Below are 24768 nucleotides of genomic sequence, written 5' to 3' on the forward strand. Positions count from 1 at the left end.
GCTGTTCATCTCTTGCAGATATGCTCCAGGGCCAAGCTTCATCTGAATGACTCCACCATGCAATTCATGAGTCAGACCTCTAGTGACGAGGATTTTGACCGAAAATTGGACTTTTGTGCGACCAGCCATGGCTTTTCCAGAAAGGCTACAATGCGCAGAGGTGAGAAGAATTTCTCGACCATCCTGGCCCTCCAGATGAGTGTGTCATTAGCTCTTCTCATCATCTCTAGCCGAGTGTGATTGTCCTCTGATGCGAAAAATGAAAGTCCCTACAATTGCCCTGGCTGGCGGGGGGCGGTACAAGTAATGGACACCGTACCCATAATTTCTTGGGTCTTGTTTGGAAGAGGCGAGTCCATCAAGGGGGCACGATGTGTGGCGGCAATACCTGCAGCTTGTCCGCAGATGCACCCTACAATTGGCACAAACAGCATGATACAGTAATGACGAGACTCATGGTTTGATTTGTGTCTGCACCAGTTCTTGCGCTCGAGCGGTGTGCAAACATTGCTGGAGCCATGGAGGAGGTTTTGGTCGTGCACAGGGGACAAGCAGAAGAGTACGCCTCCCTGTTATGAAATCGCCATTTGTGCATTTCAGAGACTAGTTGGGAGCCACCTGAGGCTCATTTGGTCTTGCGGGCAGTCTTTCACTGTCCATCTGTGATTCTTGTTTGACATGTCTGCAGTCTGTCATAGGCATTGTTTGACTGGAAGCTGATGTTTGCAGCGAGCAGCTGGAGCGATTGGAGCGATTTGAGTCCATTCTGCGCAAGATGAACTCTGCCAGGTGGCTCCAGTCAATCCCCACTCCGCTGTGGGAGCTCATTTCTGACAGCGCTGACTGCCACCACCAAGCGAGGGTAGTTCTCGGGGTGAGCCACTAGCACCATCTCAGTAGCAATGCTCCCTGACAGACCCCAGAAGAAAATCATGTTCTGCTCTTGAGCTTTCAAGACTGCCAAAGAATTGCGATAAGCTGGGACCACACCCAGGCGTCTGCCCATTACCTGGCCAAGTCTGCTGCAATGGAAACTTATTTTAAGGAAGCTGGGCCCTGATTGCAAGCATGGGCTGTTGAACTCCAGCAAGACAGATGATGAGTCTGGTCATGAGTCTGAATGGTAGAAGACATAGCACAAGGGTACACCGGGCCGAAAACCCAATGTTTCACAGCCCAGCTCGGGCTCCAAAGTCAAGCTCGAGACTTAACGTCGCGGCAGGGCAGAAACAATCCCCAAATGGGATGAGCATGTGCTTAGACCGAGGTGGTGACTGTCATGTGACCCGCCGGGTTGTGCAGACAATATCTACATCTCTAAACTATAAGCAACACTGCATACATCGCATGCATGCAACATGTATTCATGAATTGCGTGCATGCTTTCACCGGCACGTGAGCACTGCTGGGGATATATAATGCTTTCTTGAGTTTTCCACTGTACAGACGTGTGCTGTGTCATGCCGGACGTCCTCATGTGACCGCTCTCTGCTCAATTGCCTGCTTTCGTTGCTGCACTGCCTCACGATGAAGCTGCTGCAGAAGGTCTGATCGAACGTCAATGCAGGACAAGGGATTTGCGCAGTGCTTGATTGGAGACTGACGGCTGCGCAGGAGATGGAGGATGGTCTGATCCGGCGTATGGTAATAAAGCAGTCCCTGCAAGTGGGAGCCATAAAAGAGACTTTCGCATGCGGCGCGGTAAAAGGCTGCGCGCTCTTTGTTGTGCACTACGGCAGCAAAGACCCGGCGGCTGAGGACATCTATGTCATCAGCCAGTGGAGGTGAGCACTGTCTATCACTGCTGTCATTCTTGTGTCAGTTCTATGCTATATAAATTATACGAGAGTATCTTGTGGCTTCAGGATTGTTAAGGATTTAGGGTAAAAACTTTTCATACTTTTTACTTCTTACTAAAAAGTTCAAGAAAGTTCAATATTTCTAAAAGTTCATGTTCTACAAATATAGGATTGTAGTAGCCTAAAGGAATTGACAAGGGCCCTGCAGAAGCAACAGCTCTTGTTGCACACCCACCTCATGATAGTATTGATTCTCTTTGGGTCTCCGAAATCACTATAATGAAATTGATTTCCAGGGTAAGATGGTGTTTTAAAAAACACCTTTTGGAATCCTCACTTGGGGTACTCCCGCCGCTTAGTCACTGGCAAATCTGCAGTCGAGTCGGCGCCGCTTCGTGACTTGACAGTCTGCAGTCCAGTCAGCAGTCCCCTGTGACCGTTACATTGTATCAAGGCCATCTTGTGCATGTATACTGGTGGGGTGGGGTCTCAATCTTGTGGCTTGGTTCTGACTGTGGTCCAATCGTGCTGTCATGACAGGAAGAGTCAAACCGCAAAGGATCGGCTCGCGATGTTTCCTTGGTGCACCTTTTACAGACATCCAACACTGCCCGTCAGAACAGGCACGGTAGGTGTTTCCAAAATGCTTTTTTTAGAATTTTTAGAAAGGGGAAAAGAGATCCCATCCCTGTCAGAGGGGATTTTGCCCGTGTCCAACGCATACAGAGAACTGCAGGACAGTGCCAATGTGCTTGATGTTTTTTACTTCAAGGGTGCAAAGCAAAATTCTGCAGCTGTCCGCCAGCCTTTAGAATTGGCTTCCGCTAGGGGACAATGCATCTATAATGGCACTTTTGGGAATTTGTAGTTTTAGGTCCCTTTGAACCCTCGTTTGCGCGATCGCCCCTTGCCTTAGGTGACCCTTCATTTTATTGTAAGCCCCTTTCCTGACGCATGCTCCTAAATTAGCAAAATTAGGATGCAGCCGCTTGATGCAGATATTCGCTTGGCAGGTGTTTCAGAACTGCCTCTTCTTCCTGTGCCTGGACCCAGACCAACCCCACATGGTCTGCATTCCCTTGCTTCCAGATAGCTCAGGCGTGGTGGGAAAGGTCCAAGAGGTGAGATGCTTCACATGATACACGGTGGTACTACATGAGCGTACCTAACGGGTGTAAAAATGACACCTTCATCATTCATTCCCCAGTTTTTGCCTACCATAGATGAAGTGTAATATCATAGCGTCTACCGGGCTGGGAATCTTGTTACTGTTGCAAGAGAGCCAACCTGGCTCGCACTTTTCCTGCTGCTGAAAGCCGCAGACTCCGTCATTACTGATTTCATTATCTTAGATTTCTCTTGAATGCTATATGGCAGCATGGTTCTTCATGTGGTGTTTAGTCCCTGACTGGGTGTAGCGTCACAAGGGACGGTTTGGCACAATTTGGCAAGGATTGACCCTTCTGGGTCTGGGAAACAATCATATAGGCCATTCCGTGACATCTAATTCCTGTTCCAATGTCTTTGATTCCAATGCTCATATGTGTTGGTGCCCCTTGCCCAAGCCAGGCCTGTCATTCACATATCCCTGCTATGCGTTGATTAACATGGTGCCCCATGTATTGATGATTGGATCACTTATACCCTTATCCTGATCACTTACATATAAATATATATATATATATATATATATATATATAGGGAGCTACAAATAGTGTGCATAACCGCAGGTAGACATAGAGTTTCCCGATGGCCGCTCTTTCAAGCACTACAGCAAGAGAAGCGATATGGTGGGGCATCTGGTTGCATGCGGCAATGCAATGTACCTCTTCGGAGGCCGTGACATTCTCGACAATGGGAAGCTGCGCGCGACGAATGACATGCACAAATTTGTGCCCAATTGGAAGGAGGAGAATGGAGTCATGACTGACCTCACCAGCATTGTGTGCACCAGAGTGGCTGCAGGTGAGAACCCGGGGCGCTTCAAATTCATATTCATAAAAATATCTTCATTGGCGCATTTGATTTCAAAACTGGATTTTGTGGATTCCAAAAAAATCCAAAACTTTTGAAATCTTTGTATATCAGCCACAGCATGGCAGGCACGATATTTGTGCATGCCAAATTAACTGTCAGCTCAAGATCAAGAAAGCTAGAGTGATTTCAACAGTTTCAACAGGTTTCAAAAAGTTCTTGACTGGGGAGTTCTGCTCGCAGCGAATTCTCCTCATCCCAGATGGGGCCACGCCACTTTTGTTCACGGCAACCACATTTTCATCTTTGGCGGGTCAGATGGCAGAAGAGATGCAGAGGGCCGGTGAGTAATCTACTGTTTATATTCTTTATATTGTTATTGTTACACGCTTTTCCTGCCAAGAGGCAATGTGGGTCCCGCAAAGCTGCATGTAAAGGCTGCCAAGTGCCTACCCCTTGTTGGACTCGCCAGATCCAAGCAAGACCCAACGAACCGTGGGCACACTGCTCAGTATTTATGCTGCCCGCCGCCAGCCGGTCTCTTGTTACAGCTCAGCTTGTCTATTGATCCCCCCTCCCCCCAAATTATTAAATGGGCAAGGTGTCTAGGGTTTTTTAGGGTTAGATATTAGGATGGTGGGATTCAGGGTGTGCTGTTTTTTTTTTGTCAGGATAGTGTTTGATGCTGTAGAGAAAGGCGAGGGCCTCTGCATTGACCACACAGGGTTCAGGCTTCACCATACTCCTCCCCACAAAACCTGACAACCCATAAAATAACAGGGGCTGGGAAGAACTCGAGAGGGACACTATGGTCACACTTTATTGCGAGGAAGTGGGACACCTTTACACGGTAGAATGCACTTGTGCTACTGTACTTGTTTGCTACACAAGGTTTTCAAAAAAATAAGAGATATGAAAGTGATGCAGATGCATATGCATATGCATATGGAGGGTCAAGGCTTTACACTTCCTATCCTATTGCCCTAGCCATGGATCAATCAGGAGATTCGTGAAAGCGTCCTAGGAAGATGTACTAGGCAAGAGTCCTAGTCCCTGTATCTGCATTGCAATAATTCTGTGATTACCAACGGATTGTTTGACTGTTGTGCAGCGCCGATGAGGAAGTGCTGGTGTGGGGGTATGCAGGGAACTCGCTTACAAGGATGGCTTGCGCAGATTTGATGTCACGACAAATAAGTGGTCTGCTATCGAGTGCTATGGAAGCAATCCCTGCTCAAGGTCTGCCATGGGTGAGTAACCTGCTAGGCAGCACTGCTACTTTTTCAATTTGTAACATCAAAGAATATTGGGTAAACTCCAGTCCAACCACCAGGTAGTAGCTGCAGGCCAGCCTCCAAGCTTTAGCAAGGATTAGGAACAAAGGCAGCAACCCCGTTGATCCCTGAAAGCTGTGATAACGAATGAATGTATGAAGCAGGTTATGCCATGGTCTGCCTAAAAGAGCATCCTTGGGATTGTATCCTTTGTCATGCACAACTGCCGAGGCTTTTATTTCATGCATTGGCAAGCCATCAATACACCCCTAGATGTCAGTCTACACCTTCTGCTACTCAGACGCACCTCCACTTGGCGGGTAGCTTCTTGTTTTGCCAGAGGGATCTGTATCTCCTCCTGGTCTTGCAGCGGGTATCTGAAGGTCTAACCCCGCATCTTCAGATTGGCTATCCACCTATATACTGGAATGAAAAGGTCTAAACCCCGCATCTTCAGATTGGCTATCCACCTATATACTGGAATGAAGGCCCTGCTTGCTTAGTAAGAGAAACTAAGGATTCATGCATGCAGGGGTGGCATCGAACGAGGACAGGGCGGTGATTGTGGGGGGTTGGACCGCTGCGCGCCCAGAGGTCACCAGAGCAGAGAAGGTCCTATGGCTGGCAGACGTCTGGGAGTACCACTTTGACCTGAACTGCTGGATCCAGGTCAGCACCTCAGTGTATTGCCCTTCTGCCGCATTGTCCAGGGGACTCTAAACTAACGTTAATCTAAAGTCCCCTGCATTGTCCCACCCTTCCACTGATCCACACTGGGGGTTCTATATCTAACTTAGTCAGAAGTTTGCTAAAAGTTAGATATAGACCCCCCTGATCCACACGCCCGAAGCCTAAAACACCATTCTTGATACTTATTTTCCTCACTGAGGGAACCAGGTATACCTGCATTACCGTATACTCGTCATCCAGCCAGAAGCGTGGCCGGAGAAGGCTGGACCACCGAACGTTGTAGTGACACTCTGCATCTCTGCGCGCTTTCCCAAGTGGGGCCTGACATGCGCAGCTATGCAGCATTAAGGAACAGGCATTGCAAGCACCTTATTGGAATAGGAGGTACTTGTGTCATTTTTGGTCATTCGCCATAAGGCGAATGCCCTAAATGGTCGCCCAACCTGGTACGATTCATCTCTATATTTTGCCCCTTCCCTAGGCCATTTGGCTCCTGAGCAGGCGGCCACGCTTGCTGTACGGAACGCGAACCGGAGTTTAGAGGTCATTTGGAGGGGATTGCCCTGTTTTAGGCCATAATTTGTCTCTAATCATGTCCCTGGCGATTGGCTTTACGGATATGGCGACGAGTTGTGAGCCACTCCAGAGCTCGAGAAAGAGTCGCATCCGCAGTCTCTAGTGTGTTTTCTGTGTCTTCTGTTATCGACCACTTCCTCACGTGGGCGCTGGCCTGATCCCTAGGTTCTGCCTGATCGCGTATGACCTCGTGGCCGCCCGCGGGCGCTCGCACTTGTTATACATACATTTTAGTGTTTAGGTTTTAGTATCATTGGGGGCATCTGACTGAGATAGATGTTCCTGCTGCGCTGTTTTACAGGTGGTGCCGGCGGACAAGAAGCAGGCCTGGATCTCAGGGCGCCAGACTTCTGCATGCGGCTTCGTGGACAACGACACGCTGCTGTGTGTGGGCGGCCACGGGCCAGCAGACCCGACAGAGCGCAACATGCTCGCCCACTTCACATACACCCCTGGACCGGCCCTCGCTCTGCATGCCAGCTTGAACAAACAGGGTGCGCGCATCTCTGCTAATGCTGACAAAAAGGCGCAGCATCTACAATTGCAGAGATGCTCGAATAGTGCAACATGCCTTCAAGCTGAAGCTTGAAGAAGCTTGAAGAAGCTTCTACTGTAGCAGTCATCCTAAAACCCGCGCCCTCGGCGGTGTGGCAATTTCCGCAAAGCAATTTTTTGAGGTTTGCCTGACATCAAAAACACCAGGGTTATGCTCCAATGTACTGGGCTTGGTCGGGAACTTGTCGAATCTGGTCTCAAAATTATCCTAGGATTCTCTTAATTTTGGGAAATTGGGTCTAATGTATTCACCCTTTTTGTCCAAAAATAAAAAAATAATTCTTTAATTTTTTTGCGGGGGTTATTGTCCGTATATAAATATTTTTAATCTATCCCTTAATTGGAAGCGGCTGGGGAGGGCCGGTAAAATTTGACGAGCAGCGTGCCCACTGTTGGTTGGGTCTTGCTTGGATCTGGCGAGGCCGTCAAGGGGCAAGATTCTTGCAGCATCAATAACAAGTGGCTTGTCTGGAGACGCACCTTGCCTCTGGCAGGAAGAGCGTGTGATGATGATAGTAATCTGACAGGGTAGTATGCCATGCAGGCCGCTGGAGGGATCCGTCAGTGGAGCGCGCATGCAAAGCAGTGGCAGAGCTGAGGTCTGCCGGGGAGTTGGCGCATGTGCCGGAGAAGATGCAGCAGCTTTACGGGGCCCCGGAAGGGTCCGTAACGATGTTGACACCAGACGTGTGGAACATAGCAACCGGCATACTCACCCCTAGCGATGACAGCAACCTAGGGGTCAGGAATGCGCTGCCCCCGGGTTGCAAGCTGTGTCAAGCGCTCCAGCTTCCTCTGAGGTAAGCGCCATTAATTGTGTTAGTGGTTTGCTTATTGTTGAAGGCTCTAGTTTCCTGCGTATCGACTGATCACTGTGCAAGTCTTCCACGTACAGCATAGTGAGAACACAAAAAGGGGTTGATAACCCGTTTCTAAGAAGGGGCCGTCTTAAGACTACTTCCTTCCTACCAATTAGTCATCGTCACTCCCTGAGACCAAATAACACCTGTAGCCTACCTACCCCTTCATGCACGCTCCAATGTTCCATAAGATCAAAAATCAGTTTAAGTAGCGGATTTTGACACGTGAAGTCTGGGGAGCAGGCCGTTGACTGACCAGGGCTTCTGGGGCTCGGGGTGCCGCCCCTTTGAGCTGACGCCTCGCTGGCTGACATCACCCTGTGAGGTCAGCGCCAACCTCATTGCCTCCCGCCCAGATGAGTCACAGAACCAGCCTGGCACCATGCGGCACGTGGTAAAACAGTTGGGCACAGCCAAGGTGGGTTTCTTGCCAAACATTGTCAAGTCCAGCGGTTCGATTCATGATTTAAAAAATCTGTAGCCGCCTCTTGATGCCCGATAGGGAGTCATGACAACGAAGGAACGCTATCTGCAAGCAGAGCGTAAGCAGAGCACTTGCTTGGTAAATAGTTCCGACTTCAAGTCGCTCAGAAGAGTTCCCTTGCAAGGCCAATATTAATTTTTGATTTTTCCATCATAGTAGGCTCATTTTCACTCGTAAAAAGTGACATCAGGGAATGCGTGCAGGCAGCAGCGGAGTACTTCAGACTGTGCCAGCCAGACTTGGCGCCAGAGTCAGATCAAGATTATTCTGCCAGGTGGCGCCCTGTGCAGGTAAGTTTTCGTAACAGGGTCTCACCCCAACGTCTGGATTGGTCTGTAACTGCATATGAATTAAAATGTTTGACAACCTTAAAAATGGTTTATCTCTCACCTCTCACAGAGGGAGAAGCCTTAGCTACATACTTTTCCAGTTTGTTTTTATGGGTTGGGTTTGGGGTTTTTGTTACATTTCACTGCAACCCCCCAAACCCTAGATATCAACCCCTAAAAGAATAACCTTCACTGACAGCTCTCCAGTTTACATGCCCCTTTGGTTGACTGCGGGGGCCAAACACTCGCAGCGGGTAAGGGCTGGTGACTAAGTGAAGCGTCATCTGCAGGGACTCCATACCGTGGCAGGCGAGCTCGACAGGTATTTTGGTGTGGACTGCCTGAGGGAGCTCAGACTCACAGAAATTAAAGCTTACTACCTCTGCGAATCCTTTGAGCCGCCGCCATCAAAAGGTTTGCGCCCTTCTTTGCTGTAATGTCGATCTGGTGATCTGGGCGGTGGTCATGTAGTAGTGGAAAGCAGCCTTCGGTGAATGACGCCCTTTGCTTTTAAACCCAAAGGCCACCAGTCTTTAAAGAGTAAGTCAGGAAGGCTCCTCTTCAATGAATTTTGCATCACCTTTCTAGCAATGGCCTCTTTTGGAAGGCCGTAAAAATCTTGGCGGCAAGCAGTCCTGTACTTTGTCAGCTTGAATTTGCTGCTTCCCATGAATTCCCATTCTCATTCTCTGTGTTGCATTGCCTGAACGGTAGGTGCGGATTGCAGTGCTTCCATTGCTCCGTGCAATCAATGCTTAGACAATATTTTGAGGCATTAACTTTTTGATGTAAAGTAGTTGTGCTCCAGGTTTGGACAAGCAGAGCATGCTTGCTATCGAGTTGCTAGTTCATTTTGCTCATCACTTTCCGATTACTCATCGCTCACGGCTGGGGCTGCAGGACTCATGCAGCTCTACCTGATGATGATCTGCGGTCCGGTCTTTTCATGCATGCTGGCCACGTACGCAATACGTGCTGCACAGAAAGGTTGATGCATTCAGCGGTAAGATCGCAAGGAAACAATGCGAGCTCCTCGCCAAAGTGCAGATCCAATTGCTGCTCACCGCTCCTTTTCAGCCGCGGCTCAACTGCCTCCGCTGTGGGGAATCATACCCCAATCTTGGCCATCTCAAAATCGACCCCTCTCTGCCCAAAACAAAGGTACGCCGCCCAGTGACTGACCCAATTAGTCACTCAATTAGTCATCCAGTTGTATATCTATGGGTGTGGTTCCTCAACCGCCAGTTGAGCGTTTTTCAGCTTGCACTCCTTTTGTATACATTCTCGTTACTTCTCAGCTAATGGCACGCACTGTTGCCTCCAGCAAGAGGCAAGAGCTCTTCATGAGATCTTCTGGTCAGTCCAAGCCTCAGCCTAACAGGAGACTGCACTGTGCTGCAGGTGTGCCGGGGTTGCCGCCTGGTGCGCTACTGCTCACCAGAGTGCCAGCTGGCAGACTGGGAGAACCATAAGCCAGTCTGCAAGCATTTTTCTGCGCCTGACAAGAGCGCTTAGCGGCAGAATAGATGACACACCTTTCAGTTTTCTAGACGAGCGTATTTCATAGGCGTGATTCAAGTCATACTATTTGGAAACCAGCTCTCTCCTGCAGATCACTCGGGAAAAGCCGTTGGAACGATTACAAGAACTTACCCAAGAACAATTGAACGTGATGTCAGAAATTGTCATAAATCAAGGCAGAACTTGAATGGAACGAATGCGTTGGATTTTAATTGCCTCGGAAGTGCCTTAGTGGGCAGGCAGTTCTCAGTTGCAATCAGTCCTGCCGATTTAGAACTGGTAATCAGCGCTTTGAAAGCCCCCTTAACCAATTTTACAAATGTGATTGAAAGACTGTGATGATATGACGACAGCTGTAAAGGCAATGCACATGCATTGTTTGCAGGGGACTTCACAACAAGGGCATCCTTGACACAAAAGACTTGACCATTGAAATTTATGCTCATGGCCTGCATGTGATTGTAGTAACCGCCAGGCATGGGTGTTTTACAGATGTCCAGAGGATCCTCTAGCAGCTTTGCATCAGGGCAGAAGGCTCAAAACCATCCCTGAGTAATGCTTCAGTGCTGCCGTGCGGTGCAGCTGTACTTCCTGCAGACTGGCCTGTGGTTCTCCCAGTCTGCCAGCTGGCACTCTGCTGAGCAATAGCGCACCAGGCGGCAACCCCGGCACACCTGAAACGCACAGTGCAATGTCTCCTGAGTGATGCAGCTGAGAGCTAGCAGGACCGATATGGTCCCAGTCGGCACTATCCTAGCAAGTGTTGCTAGGAGCGGTCACCCGAGCTGGCAAGTTCTGCCACTTTCAGGCATGCTTCCTCAAGGAGAAGCATAAGTAACACTTCTCATCACTCGAGCGCTGACGGTTTCCTCTGACAAAGGCATGCCCACACAGCCTTGCAGCAAGCAGACAACAAGCTCAGACCTTGATGCGCCTGACGGGAGACACACCTTTGCTGTATGCATCAAGGGGTTGTTGCGGGTTCGTTCGGCAGCTGGGCTCGATTGCCCGCAGTGGCCGCAAGGGAGCCGCGCCGTGACGTGTGCAGATAGCAGCATCTTGATCAAGCTTCTGCCTCGGTGCAGGCAGATACCAAGCTGGGTTTCATCAATGAGGTACACCGGTACACCGACAAGGTTGAATGCCCATGGGCAACTTTCAAGGGTGCATACAAAGAATGGGCCCAGGACCCCCATCATATAGAGCTCCATGACACCTGCAATTCCAAGAAGAATGTCAAACGAAAGATACCAGAGCATTAGTGATTTGCAAAACCTGTGAGTGCAGCAGAAAGGGCATGCGCGAAGGATGGCACGCTCTCGAGAAAGCATTCGAGACATGCAAAGCGTGGCGTTGCCCCGCTTCACTGGTGCCGCACACTTCTTTGGCACACATTCAGCAAAATCACTCAATTGCGGCACAGAGGCGAATGTGTGCACATCAGGGGAAATAATCAGGTGTTATTGTCTGCCAATTGGCAGTGCTCAAGGGAAAGTGGCCGCACCGTTCCCAAGTGGCGGGTAAATGTAGTAAGCGCTCACCTCGGTGAACCCAAGATCCTCTAGACAGTGCGCCTTACCATCGGGCGCAAGATCAGTTGTGCCCTGTGCATTGCCGAGAAATTCACTCTTCTCTTGTCTTCTCATCGCATTTATGCAGGTGAGTACTACCTGCTTTCACAGGAGCTCCCTCCAACACTGAAAAGGCCTGGCATACACAGAGGGCGCTATGAATACTGAGCACCGTGCCCACGGTGATTGAGTCTTGCTTGGATCTGGCGAGTCCAACAAAGGGTGGGATTTCGACAGCCTGTAAGTGCAGCTTGTCTGCAGTGCGTACCTTGCCTCCTGGCAGGAAGAGAAATTACTAACACTAACAACAAATAAATTACTAATAACACTAATAATGATAACATGCAGAAACACACGCACAATCCTGTAGCGTCCCTGTTCTTCCTCTTGTACATGGGGAACGATGATATTAAATGGATTTAGCGGGAATACTCACATGCACAGGACGCCATTGGACGCCATTTCCTTGTGCAGATCCCAATGTAATGTCTGGCTGGCAAAGTCTGAAGTACTCCACTGCCGCCTGCATTTTTTCAAGCCATGATGATGCAGGCAGGAAGCATGCATAGAAAACTCTGCAGCAAGAACCTGCCTGGTGTTCAGCTTTTGAGCACAGGAGCGGCATCATTAATTATGTTTTATTCATAATTTTTGCAGCATTGTACACAGCAGAAAGGCACCCAAAAGGAACTCTGGGGCGATGCCAGATGCATGCTTATGCAAAGGCCTTCAATCTACTGATCAGATTTAGCTCAGCAGCTCGACGGACCACGGAAATATTTCTACAATGACCTTTTTAGCTTGGGGTTTTCAGGGAATATGGATCTAAGATTTAGGTGTTGGGGTTTAGGGAAGGGGCATTAATTGTAATAATTCATGGGGAGTCAATGGTTATTTCAGAATTTTTAGGGTTTAGGGTCGATGAAGGCTAAAAAGTCTATGGTCATCAAATTCATTGTAAGAATATTTTATATTCTCAACAGACAGATCACACCTTAACTGTGCCAAAGACCTTGACCGTCTGGCATAAGGTAAATGGCAAGAGATCCGTCAGGCTTCCTGACCTGGCACTTGCCAGGTTGACGCTGACCTCAGAGGGTGATGTCAGCCAGCGGGGGGCCAGATCAAAGGGGCACTCCTCTGAGCCCCAGACGCTGTGAGCCCCCAATGGCCTGTCACCCCACACGCTAGTTATTATTATTATTTTTATCGTTACACGCTTTTCCTGCCGAAGGCAAGGTGTGTTTGCAGACAAACTGCATGTAAAGGCTGCCAAATACCCACCCCTTGTTGGACTTGCCAGATTTAAGCAAGAACCAATCAACCGTGGGCACGGTGCTCAGTATTTGTACCGCCCTCCGCCAGCCAGGGCCAATTACGCTGTTTAATATTGTCTCAAAATGAACGCTTGAGAGATTACGCTGCACTCACCCTGGTCACGGCAGCATGCTCAAGTGACCAGGCTCAAAAACGGAAAGCTGGGACACAAGTTGCGATTTTAACGGTCAACTCTAAAGGGATGCACTTTGATTGAGCACCACAGCACTCACCGAAGTGGCTCCTGCGGGTGTGGGCCAAATTTACAGCTCGGAGGCATCATCTCTTTCATTTCTTTGTCGCTCGGCGTGAGAACCGTGGCGGCCATGCCGGGCACATCGGATGTCAGCAGCGTTACGGACCCTGCCGGCGCCCCGTAAAGCTCCTGCAGGTTCTCTGGCATGCGCGCCAGATCAGGCTTCAGCCCTGCCACTGCCTCGCATGCGCGCTCCACTGCCAGATCCCTCCAGCGGCCTGCGCAGCAGAGGGGTACTGTCATTAGTCATACAGGCGCAACGCATCACTGTTGTTAACTGCCACCCTTGATGCAGACAGTCCAGCATGCAATGCACCCCTGCACTGACCAGTATCTTGGAAAACTTGCCACGCAAGCCTGCTGAGGAAGCCTGACACATCAGGGCACAAGCAGCCTTGGCCCAAAAGACAACACAGCTTTGATGAAGTCGGTTCAGGGACGAGCGATTGCAGTGATTCTGCAAGCTGTGCATCCTGGTGAATGGGAATTTGTGTTTGTGTTTGAATGTGAATGTGAGATCTACTCCCTCCTGGGATGTGTGAAGGTGCACACCTTGCTTTGCAACGCTGGCATGCAGAGCAAGAGCCGGCCCAGAGGTGAAGGTGAATCTGGCCAGCACATCGTTCTCAGGCTTGCGGTGAGGCCCATAACCCCCGACAGCCAGCAGCGTGTCATTGCCCACCAGGCCGCACGCCGCGCTCTGCTGCCCGGCTATCCACGGCTGGTTCCTGTTCTCTGGCACAACCTGGCAAAACCGGCACATATACCTGGCAGAATGACATAACCGGCAAAACGTCACAAGCACAGAAAGCAGCCTGGAACCCGGGTGGCATGCAGCAGGAATGCATTGACATTTGAGAGCTGCGATCCAATCAAGCCGGCGATGGGAGCACGTCAGCGAGAGGAGGCCGGGCCATGCAATGCACACTGCTGACGGGGTGGATGAAACTGCTTGCTTGACAAGACATAGGACTGAATGCAGAGCAATAAAAGTAAGGGATCCAGGACTTACTTGAATCCAGCACTGCTCTGCAAAGTGGAACTCCCAGACGTCCGCCAGCCACAGGCAATTTTTTCGAGACGGTGGTAGGCCCGCATTTGTGCAGCCCCCCACAAGCACAGCCCTCTCCACATCTGATGCCACCCCTGCATTAAGTGATTTATATTTCCGCTAGAGTGCCCGACCAATCTGACTTGCCAAAACACAAAGACACTTCAAATTGTCACTGCTGAGTGGCAGCAGATCAGTCACGCATGACAAGACTTGAGAGCACCAGGCACTTACCCGCGGCATATCTTGCGCAGGGCTTGCAGCCGAAGCACTCGACACAGCTCCACTGACCCGTCTCCACATCAAAGCTCCACATGTCATTGTACGCTAGTTTGCTGCACACCGGCGTCATTGTGAGATCACCTGGATGCGTCTCCAACGAAAGGAAAGCACTTCGAAGTCTGATTCAACTGCCAGGCAGGGTGTACTAATGACTGCACCATACGACTGCAGTAGTCTTCTGTGCCCCCTGTGCCAGGGGGAGACAGGGTTCTTCCTTAAGAGGGGTTTATAGATCGAAGATACAAGCACACCCACTGGCAAACGCATTGTACCTTTCGTCCACCCCGCCATAAATGAAGATCTGGTTTCCATGGACAAAGGTTGCATGGGCCCATCTTGGCGATGGCGGGCATTCTGCAGCACACAAGGAACACACTTGAATAGAACCTGCGTCAAGCTTAGAAATGCACACAGGACACAAGCAATATTTAAAAGATGACATAAAAGATGACAGGAACCTCCCCTGGAAGCGATGTTAAGCCCCACCTGATATAACTTTTGTGCACTGTGCGTGGGAGATTGCGCCGTCCTGATCATACTTTAATACAAACCTGTAGAGGTCATTTGCGGCCGAACTTTGCCCATTCTCGAGGATGTCAATGCCGCCGAAAAGATACATTGCATCGCCACACGCCACCAATCTTCCCAAGTCATCCACAGAAACAGGTTTCCTCATCTTTGAGCAGTCCTCTGAATACTCCAGGGCCACCTGCAGTGGCGCACAAAAGCCCTGCTTGACAAAGGGGTAGTACAGTGCTTGGATGGAGCCGCCACTGACGCTGAAGATGTTTAATCTAACTCGATGAGAATCCTAGGGAGAGGTTGAGGGTTGTGCAATCCTGAGTCAATAATTCATCTTGACCGGCCCATGCTCACAGGAGTGACATGCAGAGCTTTGTCCGGTGCAAAATAAAGTTATGTGCTCTCGTGACATGTGCATGCAACTGCTGCTAGAGGAGGACGTGCACCTTCAAGCCGGTGCCCTGGAGGCCAATGCCATCAGGCCCCAGAGGGCAGTAAAACATGTGGGGATCTTCCCCCAACAGGTGCAGGCAGTAGAGGCAGTTTTTGAACACCTGCAAGACCCGCAGTGCTGCATTCACTGCTTGTATCTCCCTGAGCAAGGGACAAACGGGCGCTAAGAAAGCACTTTATGTAGGATCACCACAGGAGGTGCTACAATGCCTGAAGTGCACCTTCCAACCTAGCCCTTCGGCATGCATGAAATCGCACATTTCACAAAATCATTAGCAGAGTCTGAAAGCACCTACCACTCCTGTTAGGTAAGGCTTCATGGGCTCTCCAGAGAAAAGGCCCCAGCAGCTCATGCAAACTCCCCCCTGAGCATTCTTCCTGTGACCACACCATGGCATAGATCAACAACTGTTGACAGAGCAGGGGACTCCAGGTCAGCATATCTCCCCTCGTCCTTTCTGATGTAAAAGATTCAGGAAGACACCATCGTGGCATGCAGAAAGCGGTGAGAGCTCTCACCGCCACTGGGTGACCATGTAAGATTCGGCAGGAGCCCCCTGCTCTGAGGAGAAGTGCACGACAAAGACTGCACCGTTGCTCACAGAGCCGCAGCTGAAGTGCCCCCTGATTCTGTGGACAACGGGGGCATGCTTGATTGCCTGCTGTCGCTGTGCTCTAGTGTACATGTCACCCAAACCCTGCGCCGCCCAAAGCCTTGTGAATTGTTATTTGTAGTATTGCACAATGTTCCTGCCAGAGGTAAGGTGCGCCTGCAGACAAGCTGCATGCAAAAGCTGCCGAAATCCTGCCCCTTGATGGCCTAGCCAGATCCAAAGGAGAGACGCAATCAACTGTGCGCTGTGTAAGCCCCTTGTGCAAACCGCATCTGTCTCCCAAAGCAACATGACCTTCGCCGAGAACTAGCCCTGAATGCTTTGTCTTATCAGACCATTTCCAGGATCATGACAGCAATTCAGACAACACCTGGACACATAAATGCCTCATATTCCGCAAGCATCTTCCTTCTGCAAGCATCTTCCTTCTGCAAGCATTCTCAATAATGGCAGTCAGATTGAGGCTCACCCCCATTTCCACCCTGGCACTGTGGTGAGAGTGGGTGCTGCGGGACACAAGAACCCACATCGGTCCCGGGAATGACTTGAGCCAGCTGCCAGCGCTAAACTTGCGCAGAATTGACTCCATTCGACCCAAGAGCTCCCTGCGTCCAGGGCACAGACTCGCCTCCGGTGGATGTCTGATCTCAACAGCTCTTGTGCTCAAAATTTGGCCGAGAATGACTGGTCATGGGCTGCTGATGGCCAAGAGAAATGAATGGTGACAGCCCATCAAATGGCGTGACACTCAAGCTCTGTGATGCCTTCGATGAATAGGATGTACAGAAATACTGGTTCAGGCGGATTAGAAGGCCCCACTTTTCCACTGTTCCCCTGTTGTGGATCCTCATTATCTCCTCCAATGCTCCAGCGGCATTGGCACACTGCTCCAGTGCAGCAGCTGCGCAAGCCTTCAATCATTAAAGTACAGAAAAAATACATTTATAAACATTCCTTCAGGGCCAGTGGGCAACATTGCATGCGGCAGTGGGAGACTACCACGTGAATGCCCAGAAACGTAGAAGAGGTGAGGCAAAATGCTGTAGACTACAGCCCCAGAGCAGGGTCTGACACTCCTTAAGGATTCCTAAAGGGATGGGCACTCCGGTTCAGGGATTGGGGGCAGCCTTCAGGGAAGCCCCAAGAAAAATGGGGAGAAGACGTCTGGCGTCAGGGCGAAGTCCTGGCGCCAAAACGCCCCAATCTCAGGGCATCCCCTAAATTTCTGGCGTGTGCTGTACAGATCTCAGGGACCTTGGACTGTTTCCAAGTGCCATTGCATACGCATGGCCGTTGGACAGTTGACCTGGTTTGCTGCAGATGCTAGATAAATACTCAAAGCGTCCAAATATGGCCAGGAGTATGTCGTGCCAGTTGCCCAGACGTTGGACCAGGGCCTCATTTAAGACCCCACTTAACTTTTTTTGACTGACTTTTTTTGAGATCAGGGATGCCCTTAACTTTCAGCACATCTCACGGGAACAGGCAAGGGCAAAGCCCTTGCCTGTTTCCGCCTGACCTCAGGGACACCTCGAACTTTCAGTGAGCCCTTGTCAAACCCTGCCCCAGAGTGAGGCAGAAATGAATGGAGCTTTACCCAGAGCTGGGACTCACCTTTGCGGATTATGGCCTTGAGTACAAGACTACACAGCGGGTCTTCTGGGGGAAGATAATTTGTCGTGGGAGTGCTCCTCTTGTGAGATCTCTGCAGCTGTATGAAATTGAGATGAACCTCCGCTCTGAAGCAGATCTGCAGCAGCACCCAAGTAGGCACCTGATGTTCGTTTTCTCAGACAATTTTCCTAGTACCGAACCCACGCACCAAGACACGCTGCTTTCAAGGCTAGCTTCATGGCAGTATGACATGCACAGACATGCATGCGACGCTGCAGAATCTTTCAAGTGCAGGGGATTCTTTGAGCAGCAGCATCTGTTTTTCCAGGTTTTGGGAGGGCAAACATTACCAGAATAGGGATAATTTTCAACATGGTGCGCTTATCAGGAGAGAGGTAGTGACAGCCAAACAGCGAGGAGCTCACCTCAACAGCATCTAAGGCAGCAATGGTGGCCTCCCTCGATGGGCCGGGCACATTGAGCAGACACTGCCCCAGGTTGACGAAGAGGGTGGCAGCTCGCCGGTTGTCCTCCAGCGACAGCCGCGAGCACACATCTGTGGGGCTCATCTTTATGCAGCGCATCTCACTGCCCTGTGCGCTCTCTGTGAGCAGGCCTTCTGGTCCCAGTGCCATAAGCCCCAGGCCGCTGCGATACAGCAGCTCTGCATCCCTGGGCGCAGCCAGATTTGCTTAGACTTCCTGACTGAAGGCAAGTAGGAGAGTTGACTGTTTTACCAGGCCGCCGCTGCCAATGACAAGTGGAGTGCGGTCATCACAGCAGTAAAGCGCAGCGGAAGGCAAATGAGGCAACCAAGCAGCCAAGCCGCTGGTCAGAGCTGCCTGCTTCACCTTGTACAGCTTCGGTGAAGTGATGCTGTGAAGAAATATTGATAGGTAGCTTGCATAAGACTTACCTGTACTGCTGTTTCCTGAAGAACTGGTTGCCAGTGAGGCGAATCTCCTCCACAAGGGCGATCTCACGCTCTGTCAAAGGCCTCACCAGGAGGTCTGAGGCCGGTCTCGCCTGACGAAAAAAATATGCTCAGTGCATCGAGCCCCCTTCGCATAAGTTCTCGTCATTGAAATGACAAAACTCTTTGTTGTTTTAAAAAGCGTTGAAAAGTGTACCTGTTCCATGCCTTCATGTTCGAGGCAAGCTTGCGAGTCTGCTTACAAGTCCTGGGAGTGCAGAAACCTTTAAATCATATTACCACCTCATCAAGAATTTCCCTCTTGGTGAATTGAAAGCCCCTGATGGTCTTCAAGTACCAAACGTTTGCGGATTGACCCGTCCGAAAACCTTTGGGGATTATGCAAGCAAGGCACGTGCTGTGCATGGTAATCATGACATGGCAGATGAATTCCAATGAAATTATAGTGTTGCAAGCAAGGAAAAAGCACACTCTCGCTCTTGGGAAAGGTGCACAAGCTCTTCAGGGCAAGGATTACTCTGACATTTTGTTGGAGTCACGATCATCTCCCTTGGGTGCACCCCCTCACGTGAGAAGTGTGCAGAGGCTCTGGTAAAGTGACGAACACATTTGGTCCTAAGATCCCAATTCAGATGATCAACAGGAGTGCATCTCACGGAAATGATTAATTTCGATATCTACTGTCAGCTTGACCTTGCCGCACGTTTGCTTTGAGGCTAGGCATGGAATAGGTAAGCGTAACAAGACGATCAAAGACCTTGCTCCGAATATTCAAGATCTTATCATTCATCCCTACTTCGATTTTTTTGCAGATCGTACGTGACAATTTGAGCAATAACCTTTTCGTCAGGTGAGACCGTCCTCAGACGTCTAAGAGGCCTTTGACAGAGCGTGACAGAGCGTGAGATCGTTCCTGTGGAGAAGATTGGCCTTACTGGCAGATCAAACCCAGCTCCATATCTGCCTGCACCACGGCAAAAGGTTGAAAAAGATGCTGCTATCTGCACATGTTAAGCCGCGGCTCCCTTGCTGCCACTGCGGGCAATCGAGCCCAGCTGCCGAACGCAACAACCCCTTGATGCATACAGCAAAGGTGTGTCTCCCGTCAGGCGCGTCAAGGTCTGAGCTTGTTGTCTGCTTGCTGCAAGGCTGTGTTGTCATGGGAAACCGTCAGCGCTCGAGTGATCAGAAAAGTTACTTGTGCTTCTCCTTGAGGAAGCATGCCTGAAAATGGCAGAACTTGCCAGCTCGGGTGACCGCTCCTAGCAACACTTGCTAGGAGAGTGCCAACTGGGACTATAGGGGTCCTGCTAGCACTCGGCTGCATCACTCAGGAGATTGCATTGTGCATGCAGGTGTGCAGGGGTTGCCGCCTGGTGCGCTACTGCTCAGCAGAGTGCCAGCTGGCAGACTGGGAGAACCACAGGCCAGTCTGCAAGAAGTATAGCTGCACAGCGCGGCAGGAAGAATGAATGACTGGTTGACGAAAATTTCCGGAATCTCATGCCCCTGCGCAACGCGCAATTGAGCGGCCTCTGTAGTTCATTCTACTACAATAGCTGTACTACATGTACATGTACACATGGCATGTATAGCGAGTGGGCGGAACCCGAGCGCTAGCGCTGTACTGCCTCAAACTTTCAATATCAACCTTCCCTGCATGCATGATAGCACCCAACGGTGGCTCTGTCTCTGTCAAGGAACGTTTTGCGTGTGAAGGGACACCTCAGGAGCAGCCAATCAGAGCAGACCTTTGTTGACTTCAAATCTGAGGAGGATGCTCTGTATGCATGCAAGGCACGTGGTGTGAGTGTACGTGGCAAACTACTGCTGTCTTGTCAGAAGGAAGAGGTCCTTTGGAATGATAGTCCGGATCAGACTGACAACTTACAAACAGGACAGATATAAACTAGCTCTTTGCAGTCTCCGATGCGATCCCTTCCTTTTGCACAGTGCCCGTCTCATGCAGCAGATCGGTTGTGGAGTCCTCAGGAAGTCCTACCTAGATCTGCTGCTGCAGTACATCAATCTTGCTGCAGGTTGTGGGTCCCTATAATACACGCAAAGCGCACTGCATTGACAACAGTGTATTCGGCGCCTCCTGAGCAGGAAGACTTTCAGATTTTGGCATCTCCCATATTCGACTCTCAGGTTTGGGGCACTTTCCTGCTCGATCTCAGCTGCTGTAGGAGGCAACGCTTGTGTAAGTTGTGCCAGCATTAACAACCAAAATTTTCACAGGCTCCCCTTGCTCCTTATGGACTCGATGAACTCGAGGACGATGAGCCAGAAAGGGCATTGTTGGTCGGCGTTGGTGCAGCAAATACGGGCAGACGTCAGGGGATACAGTACAGCTTGCAAGACTCCCTGGAAGAGCTGGCAGGCCTGGCAGAGGCAGCAGGGCTGAAGGTGGGATTGCTGGCCCTACCCAGCTGTACTGAACGCCTGCGCCTGCTGATGATATTGAATCTGACGAAAACACTGGCCCTTCAGCTCCCAGCGCTCTGCTTGGCTGTGCGACAGCTGGAAATCCCATGTGCACTATCCTTGAGTGCATCTCCTCGTCGGTCACAACAGTAATTTTGCTGCAGGTGGTTGGGACCCTCACGCAGCACATAGATCCAGATGCACAGACATACCTCGGGCCCGGCAAGGTTGAGGAGATGCTGCAGGCTGTGGCCAGCAGAGGGGCCAACACAGTCATCTTTGACGGCGAACTGAGCCCGCGGCAGCTCAGGAACCTGTCGCGGAAATGTTCCCAGCAGACGCGCGTCTGCGACCGCACTGCGCTCATTCTGGACATCTTCAAGCAGCGGGCCTTCACAAAGGAGGGCCAGCTGCAGGTGCTGCCTTGTTCTTTATATGCCCAGGGATCACCTGTCATCTACATGCGCGTTGCAGCTAGTTTTGCGCATGCAAGACATTTTTACCTGCTGGGCTTGTGTCGCATACATAATCTTGAAGTTGTGCCGGTGCGGTGCCGCATCCATGCATGCATGCATGCATATGCTTTTCAAAATGTGCAGACCTCTGCAGGCGCCTCTTTCCTGCCATAATCCTAATGTTGACATGCACACTGCAATGATGTCACCGTTGTATCCTGTGACAGAGGACGGGTATCCAAATTGGAGTTCTGAGGGTCGTAACGAGCAACGCAAGGGACTACAAATGTGAAATTGCATTTCATCCTGACTAGCGTTCCTCTGGCAATCATTACAGGTGGAGTATGCGGCGACGGAATACCAGCTGCCGCGGCTGACCAGGATGTGGACGCACTTGGAGCGACAGAGCGGCGCCGGCAAAATGAAGGGAATGGGGGAGAAGCAGATTGACGTCGACCGTCGGCTGCTGCGATCGCGCCTGGCTATTCTGCGTGGCAGGTTGGAAGAGGTACACCCCCATGGCTTGCCTGCTTCTTTCCTGGGGTAGTCACCAGCTTCCTCGCCAGACTTTTCAGACTTGCCTTCTGACTAAGGCCTGCAACATATATCCTTCCAGACATATCAGAATCTGTGAGGTTTGCAGTGCATCAACGAGGCATCTAGACGGCTGCTGAGCTCAGCTGCCCTCTGGTGCTCTATCCATAGCAGCAAGAGCGATTGATCTGTTATTTAGTATAGGACATCCATTCCTCCAGGGCATGTCGCTTACCACTTCGCGCCCTCTACGCACTTGGCAGGACACCTTCAAGAGATGGTCCCGCCCGTCCCTGCAGAGGTTTACCTCGAAGGGAATCTGAAGATTCACTTTGTGCTGCAACGCAGGTGCAGCAGTGCCGGGAGCAGTACAGGAGGAGCCGCGCTGAGCTGGCGGTGCCGCTGATAGCACTGGTCGGCTACACAAACGCTGGCAAGAGCTGCCTCATGAACGCGCTCACATCAGCGGCCGTGCTGTCAGAGGATGCGCTGTTCGCCACTCTTGACACCACCGTGCGCAAGATAATCCTGCCCTCCGGCCTCCAGGCGCGCCCTCAGCGCCATCACAGTTCCTCCTGCCTTCTGTTCTGGATCGGCCTGTAGCCAACTGAATGTGGCCCTGGACCTGTGTTCCTCATCCCTTGGAGAAGTCCAGAAACAGCAGAGGAATCTGTGATCGCTCTTCCCCTGCTGTTTCCATTTTCGTCTGTGGGATGAGTGGCACAGGCTGTAGCCCTCAAAGGCTACTCTGGCATCCGCGTCTGAGCAAATGGCCGTCAAAACCATTGTTATGTTTGATATGCTTGGCTAAATGCATATTGGTGGAGGGCACCTGGAACACTGCCTTTCACTTTTCTAAAGACGGCAGGGTAATCATGACGCTAGCCAATCCCATGGCCCAGCAGCTGCTGGGCAGATGAAATTCAGGCGTTGGATCTTGACAAATTTGCTTCATTGTCTCTGATGAATGCTTCCGGCACTCAACAAGCGCTAGCAGCTTGAGACCGCACGGTCACAGTTTCGGATGGCAATGCAGGACACGCTAGAGAGTCATCACGAGCGGTGCGCCGATGTCAGCGACGGGGGTTTGATGCGCGCAGGGGAATGCACTGGCGACTTCAGGTTAAGGGTCTATAAAGGGTCAAGAATTCTAATACAGTATGTGAAGGTATTGTAAGAGTATTTCTGCGGCTGACGCGCGCAGGCGGTGGTGAGCGACACGGTGGGGTTCATCCAGAAGCTGCCCCCGCAGCTGGTGGCCGCCTTCCGCGCCACGCTGGACGACATCAAGGCAGCATCGGTCATCCTGCACGTCGTCGACTGCAGCCACCCGCTCGCTGCTGCCCAGGGCGAGGCCGTGCTCAAGGTGCGCTGCCTGGACCTCATCACACTGTCTTTGAGAGAGTCTGGGTCTGGTCAGTGAGGGAATGGTAAGTCTGCCACAGGTTTAGCACATTATGGTCCAGTCTTCTGACAGTCCAGTTGCTTGCATGCAGAAGAGCTTTTTTTGCAGGCTGCAGCTGCATGTGCAGACATCAGCAGCAGCAGGGGGCGACCAAAGCTCAGCTCAAACTGCTCAGATAAAACTCACAAAGCGGATGGCTGTGCATTGCAGGTGTTGAAGGAGATTGGCGCCACAGAGGTCCCGATCATCACTGTGTGGAACAAGATGGACCTCGTGCGCGACCCCGAGATGGTGCGTTAGCCCTTCCTTAATGGCTTTTTCTTCATGGTACTCTCCAGAGATGCAACTACAGCTGTTGATGATCCCTGCATCTCACGAGGATTGAGACCTGTCAGCTCATTGGTATTTGATCTGATGGAATCCAACGCCACTGGCTGCCCAGGCCTTCACTCTGAGGTCCAAGTATGCTGTGCATCAGCATCCCGAACACACTTTCACTGTAGTGTACATCATGTTCCGATAGAATCTGGGTGTCGTCCTTCAACCTCTGGCTGTTTGCGAGATTGCACTGTCACAGGTGCGTTGAATTCCTGAGATCGCACAATTGGGATTGTGAGATTGCATGAACTTTGCAGGTGGCGACGGTGGCGGGTGGGCGGCAGTCGGTGGTGTGTGTTTCTGCACACACCGGCCAGGGCGTTGACGAGCTGCTGAACGTGATTGAGGAGCAGCTGAAGGCGTCCATGGAGTTTGTGCACCTGCTCATCCCTTTCTCCAAGGCAAGTTCACTCTGGGACGTCTTGCTGTGGAGAGCCAATGCTTCTTATTGTATTGGCAACATCATCCACGGCAGTGTTTGCTTTCATTTGCAACACCGTCCGTGCATTGTTTGATTTCTTAGAAAAGGGTCATTTGAGATTGGGGGCGATGTATTCTTGGGTCCAATTTCTCGGGTGACACAATTCCCCGGGGCTTACAAATTTTTTCCGATGCTTGAAGCTGTGCTTGAATTCAGTTTCTCTCTTTTGGTGCAGGGGCAGTTGACCGCGGATGTACGCGGGTGTGGGATAATGATGAGTGAGGAGCACTGCTCAGATGGCACGGTGGTCACTGCTTATGTGCCAAAGGGGTCAAGCCTCATGCAGCAACTGGCGCCTTACAAACTGTCGATGTTCAAGTTCCAGAAGTACACTGCCATGGCCAGCGCAGCACAGCCTTAAATATTCACAGGTGCCCATTCCTGTCCTTTATATCAGGTATCTGAGAGCTTA

General features: G+C 50.9%; 3 protein-coding genes across 3 annotated transcripts; 2 read left to right on the plus strand and 1 right to left on the minus strand.

Moving 5' to 3' along the window:
• Positions 1 to 3586: 3586 nt before the first annotated feature.
• COCSUDRAFT_57173 (hypothetical protein) lies at positions 3587 to 10056 on the plus strand (the record flags this gene model as incomplete). Its single annotated transcript, XM_005645757.1, has 7 exons — positions 3587 to 3764; positions 5580 to 5716; positions 6615 to 6807; positions 7413 to 7668; positions 7972 to 8146; positions 8416 to 8502; positions 9943 to 10056. 7 exons carry the CDS (start codon positions 3587 to 3589, stop codon positions 10054 to 10056), a joined length of 1140 nt encoding a protein of 379 aa, XP_005645814.1.
• A 2565-nt stretch (positions 10057 to 12621) lies between these two features.
• Positions 12622 to 18881, minus strand: COCSUDRAFT_43570 (hypothetical protein; the record flags this gene model as incomplete). Its single annotated transcript, XM_005645758.1, has 15 exons — positions 12622 to 12805; positions 13184 to 13424; positions 13759 to 13951; positions 14219 to 14340; positions 14492 to 14592; positions 14812 to 14893; positions 15026 to 15248; positions 15508 to 15615; positions 15811 to 15892; positions 16034 to 16212; positions 17648 to 17688; positions 17743 to 17878; positions 18168 to 18414; positions 18659 to 18768; positions 18873 to 18881. 15 exons carry the CDS (start codon positions 18879 to 18881, stop codon positions 12622 to 12624), a joined length of 2058 nt encoding a protein of 685 aa, XP_005645815.1.
• A 2084-nt stretch (positions 18882 to 20965) lies between these two features.
• Positions 20966 to 24390, plus strand: COCSUDRAFT_17737 (hypothetical protein; the record flags this gene model as incomplete). The annotated part of the gene is made up of 7 exons (XM_005645759.1): positions 20966 to 21085; positions 21268 to 21519; positions 21896 to 22066; positions 22441 to 22676; positions 23308 to 23458; positions 23708 to 23788; positions 24133 to 24390. Coding segments are annotated over 7 exons (1269 nt in total), but the record flags the coding sequence as incomplete, so codon positions are not given.
• Between the last annotated feature and the right edge of the window lie 378 nt (positions 24391 to 24768).

Source organism: Coccomyxa subellipsoidea (assembly GCF_000258705.1).
Source record: "Coccomyxa subellipsoidea C-169, whole genome shotgun sequence".
NCBI classification, from domain to species: Eukaryota; Viridiplantae; Chlorophyta; class Trebouxiophyceae; family Coccomyxaceae; genus Coccomyxa; species Coccomyxa subellipsoidea.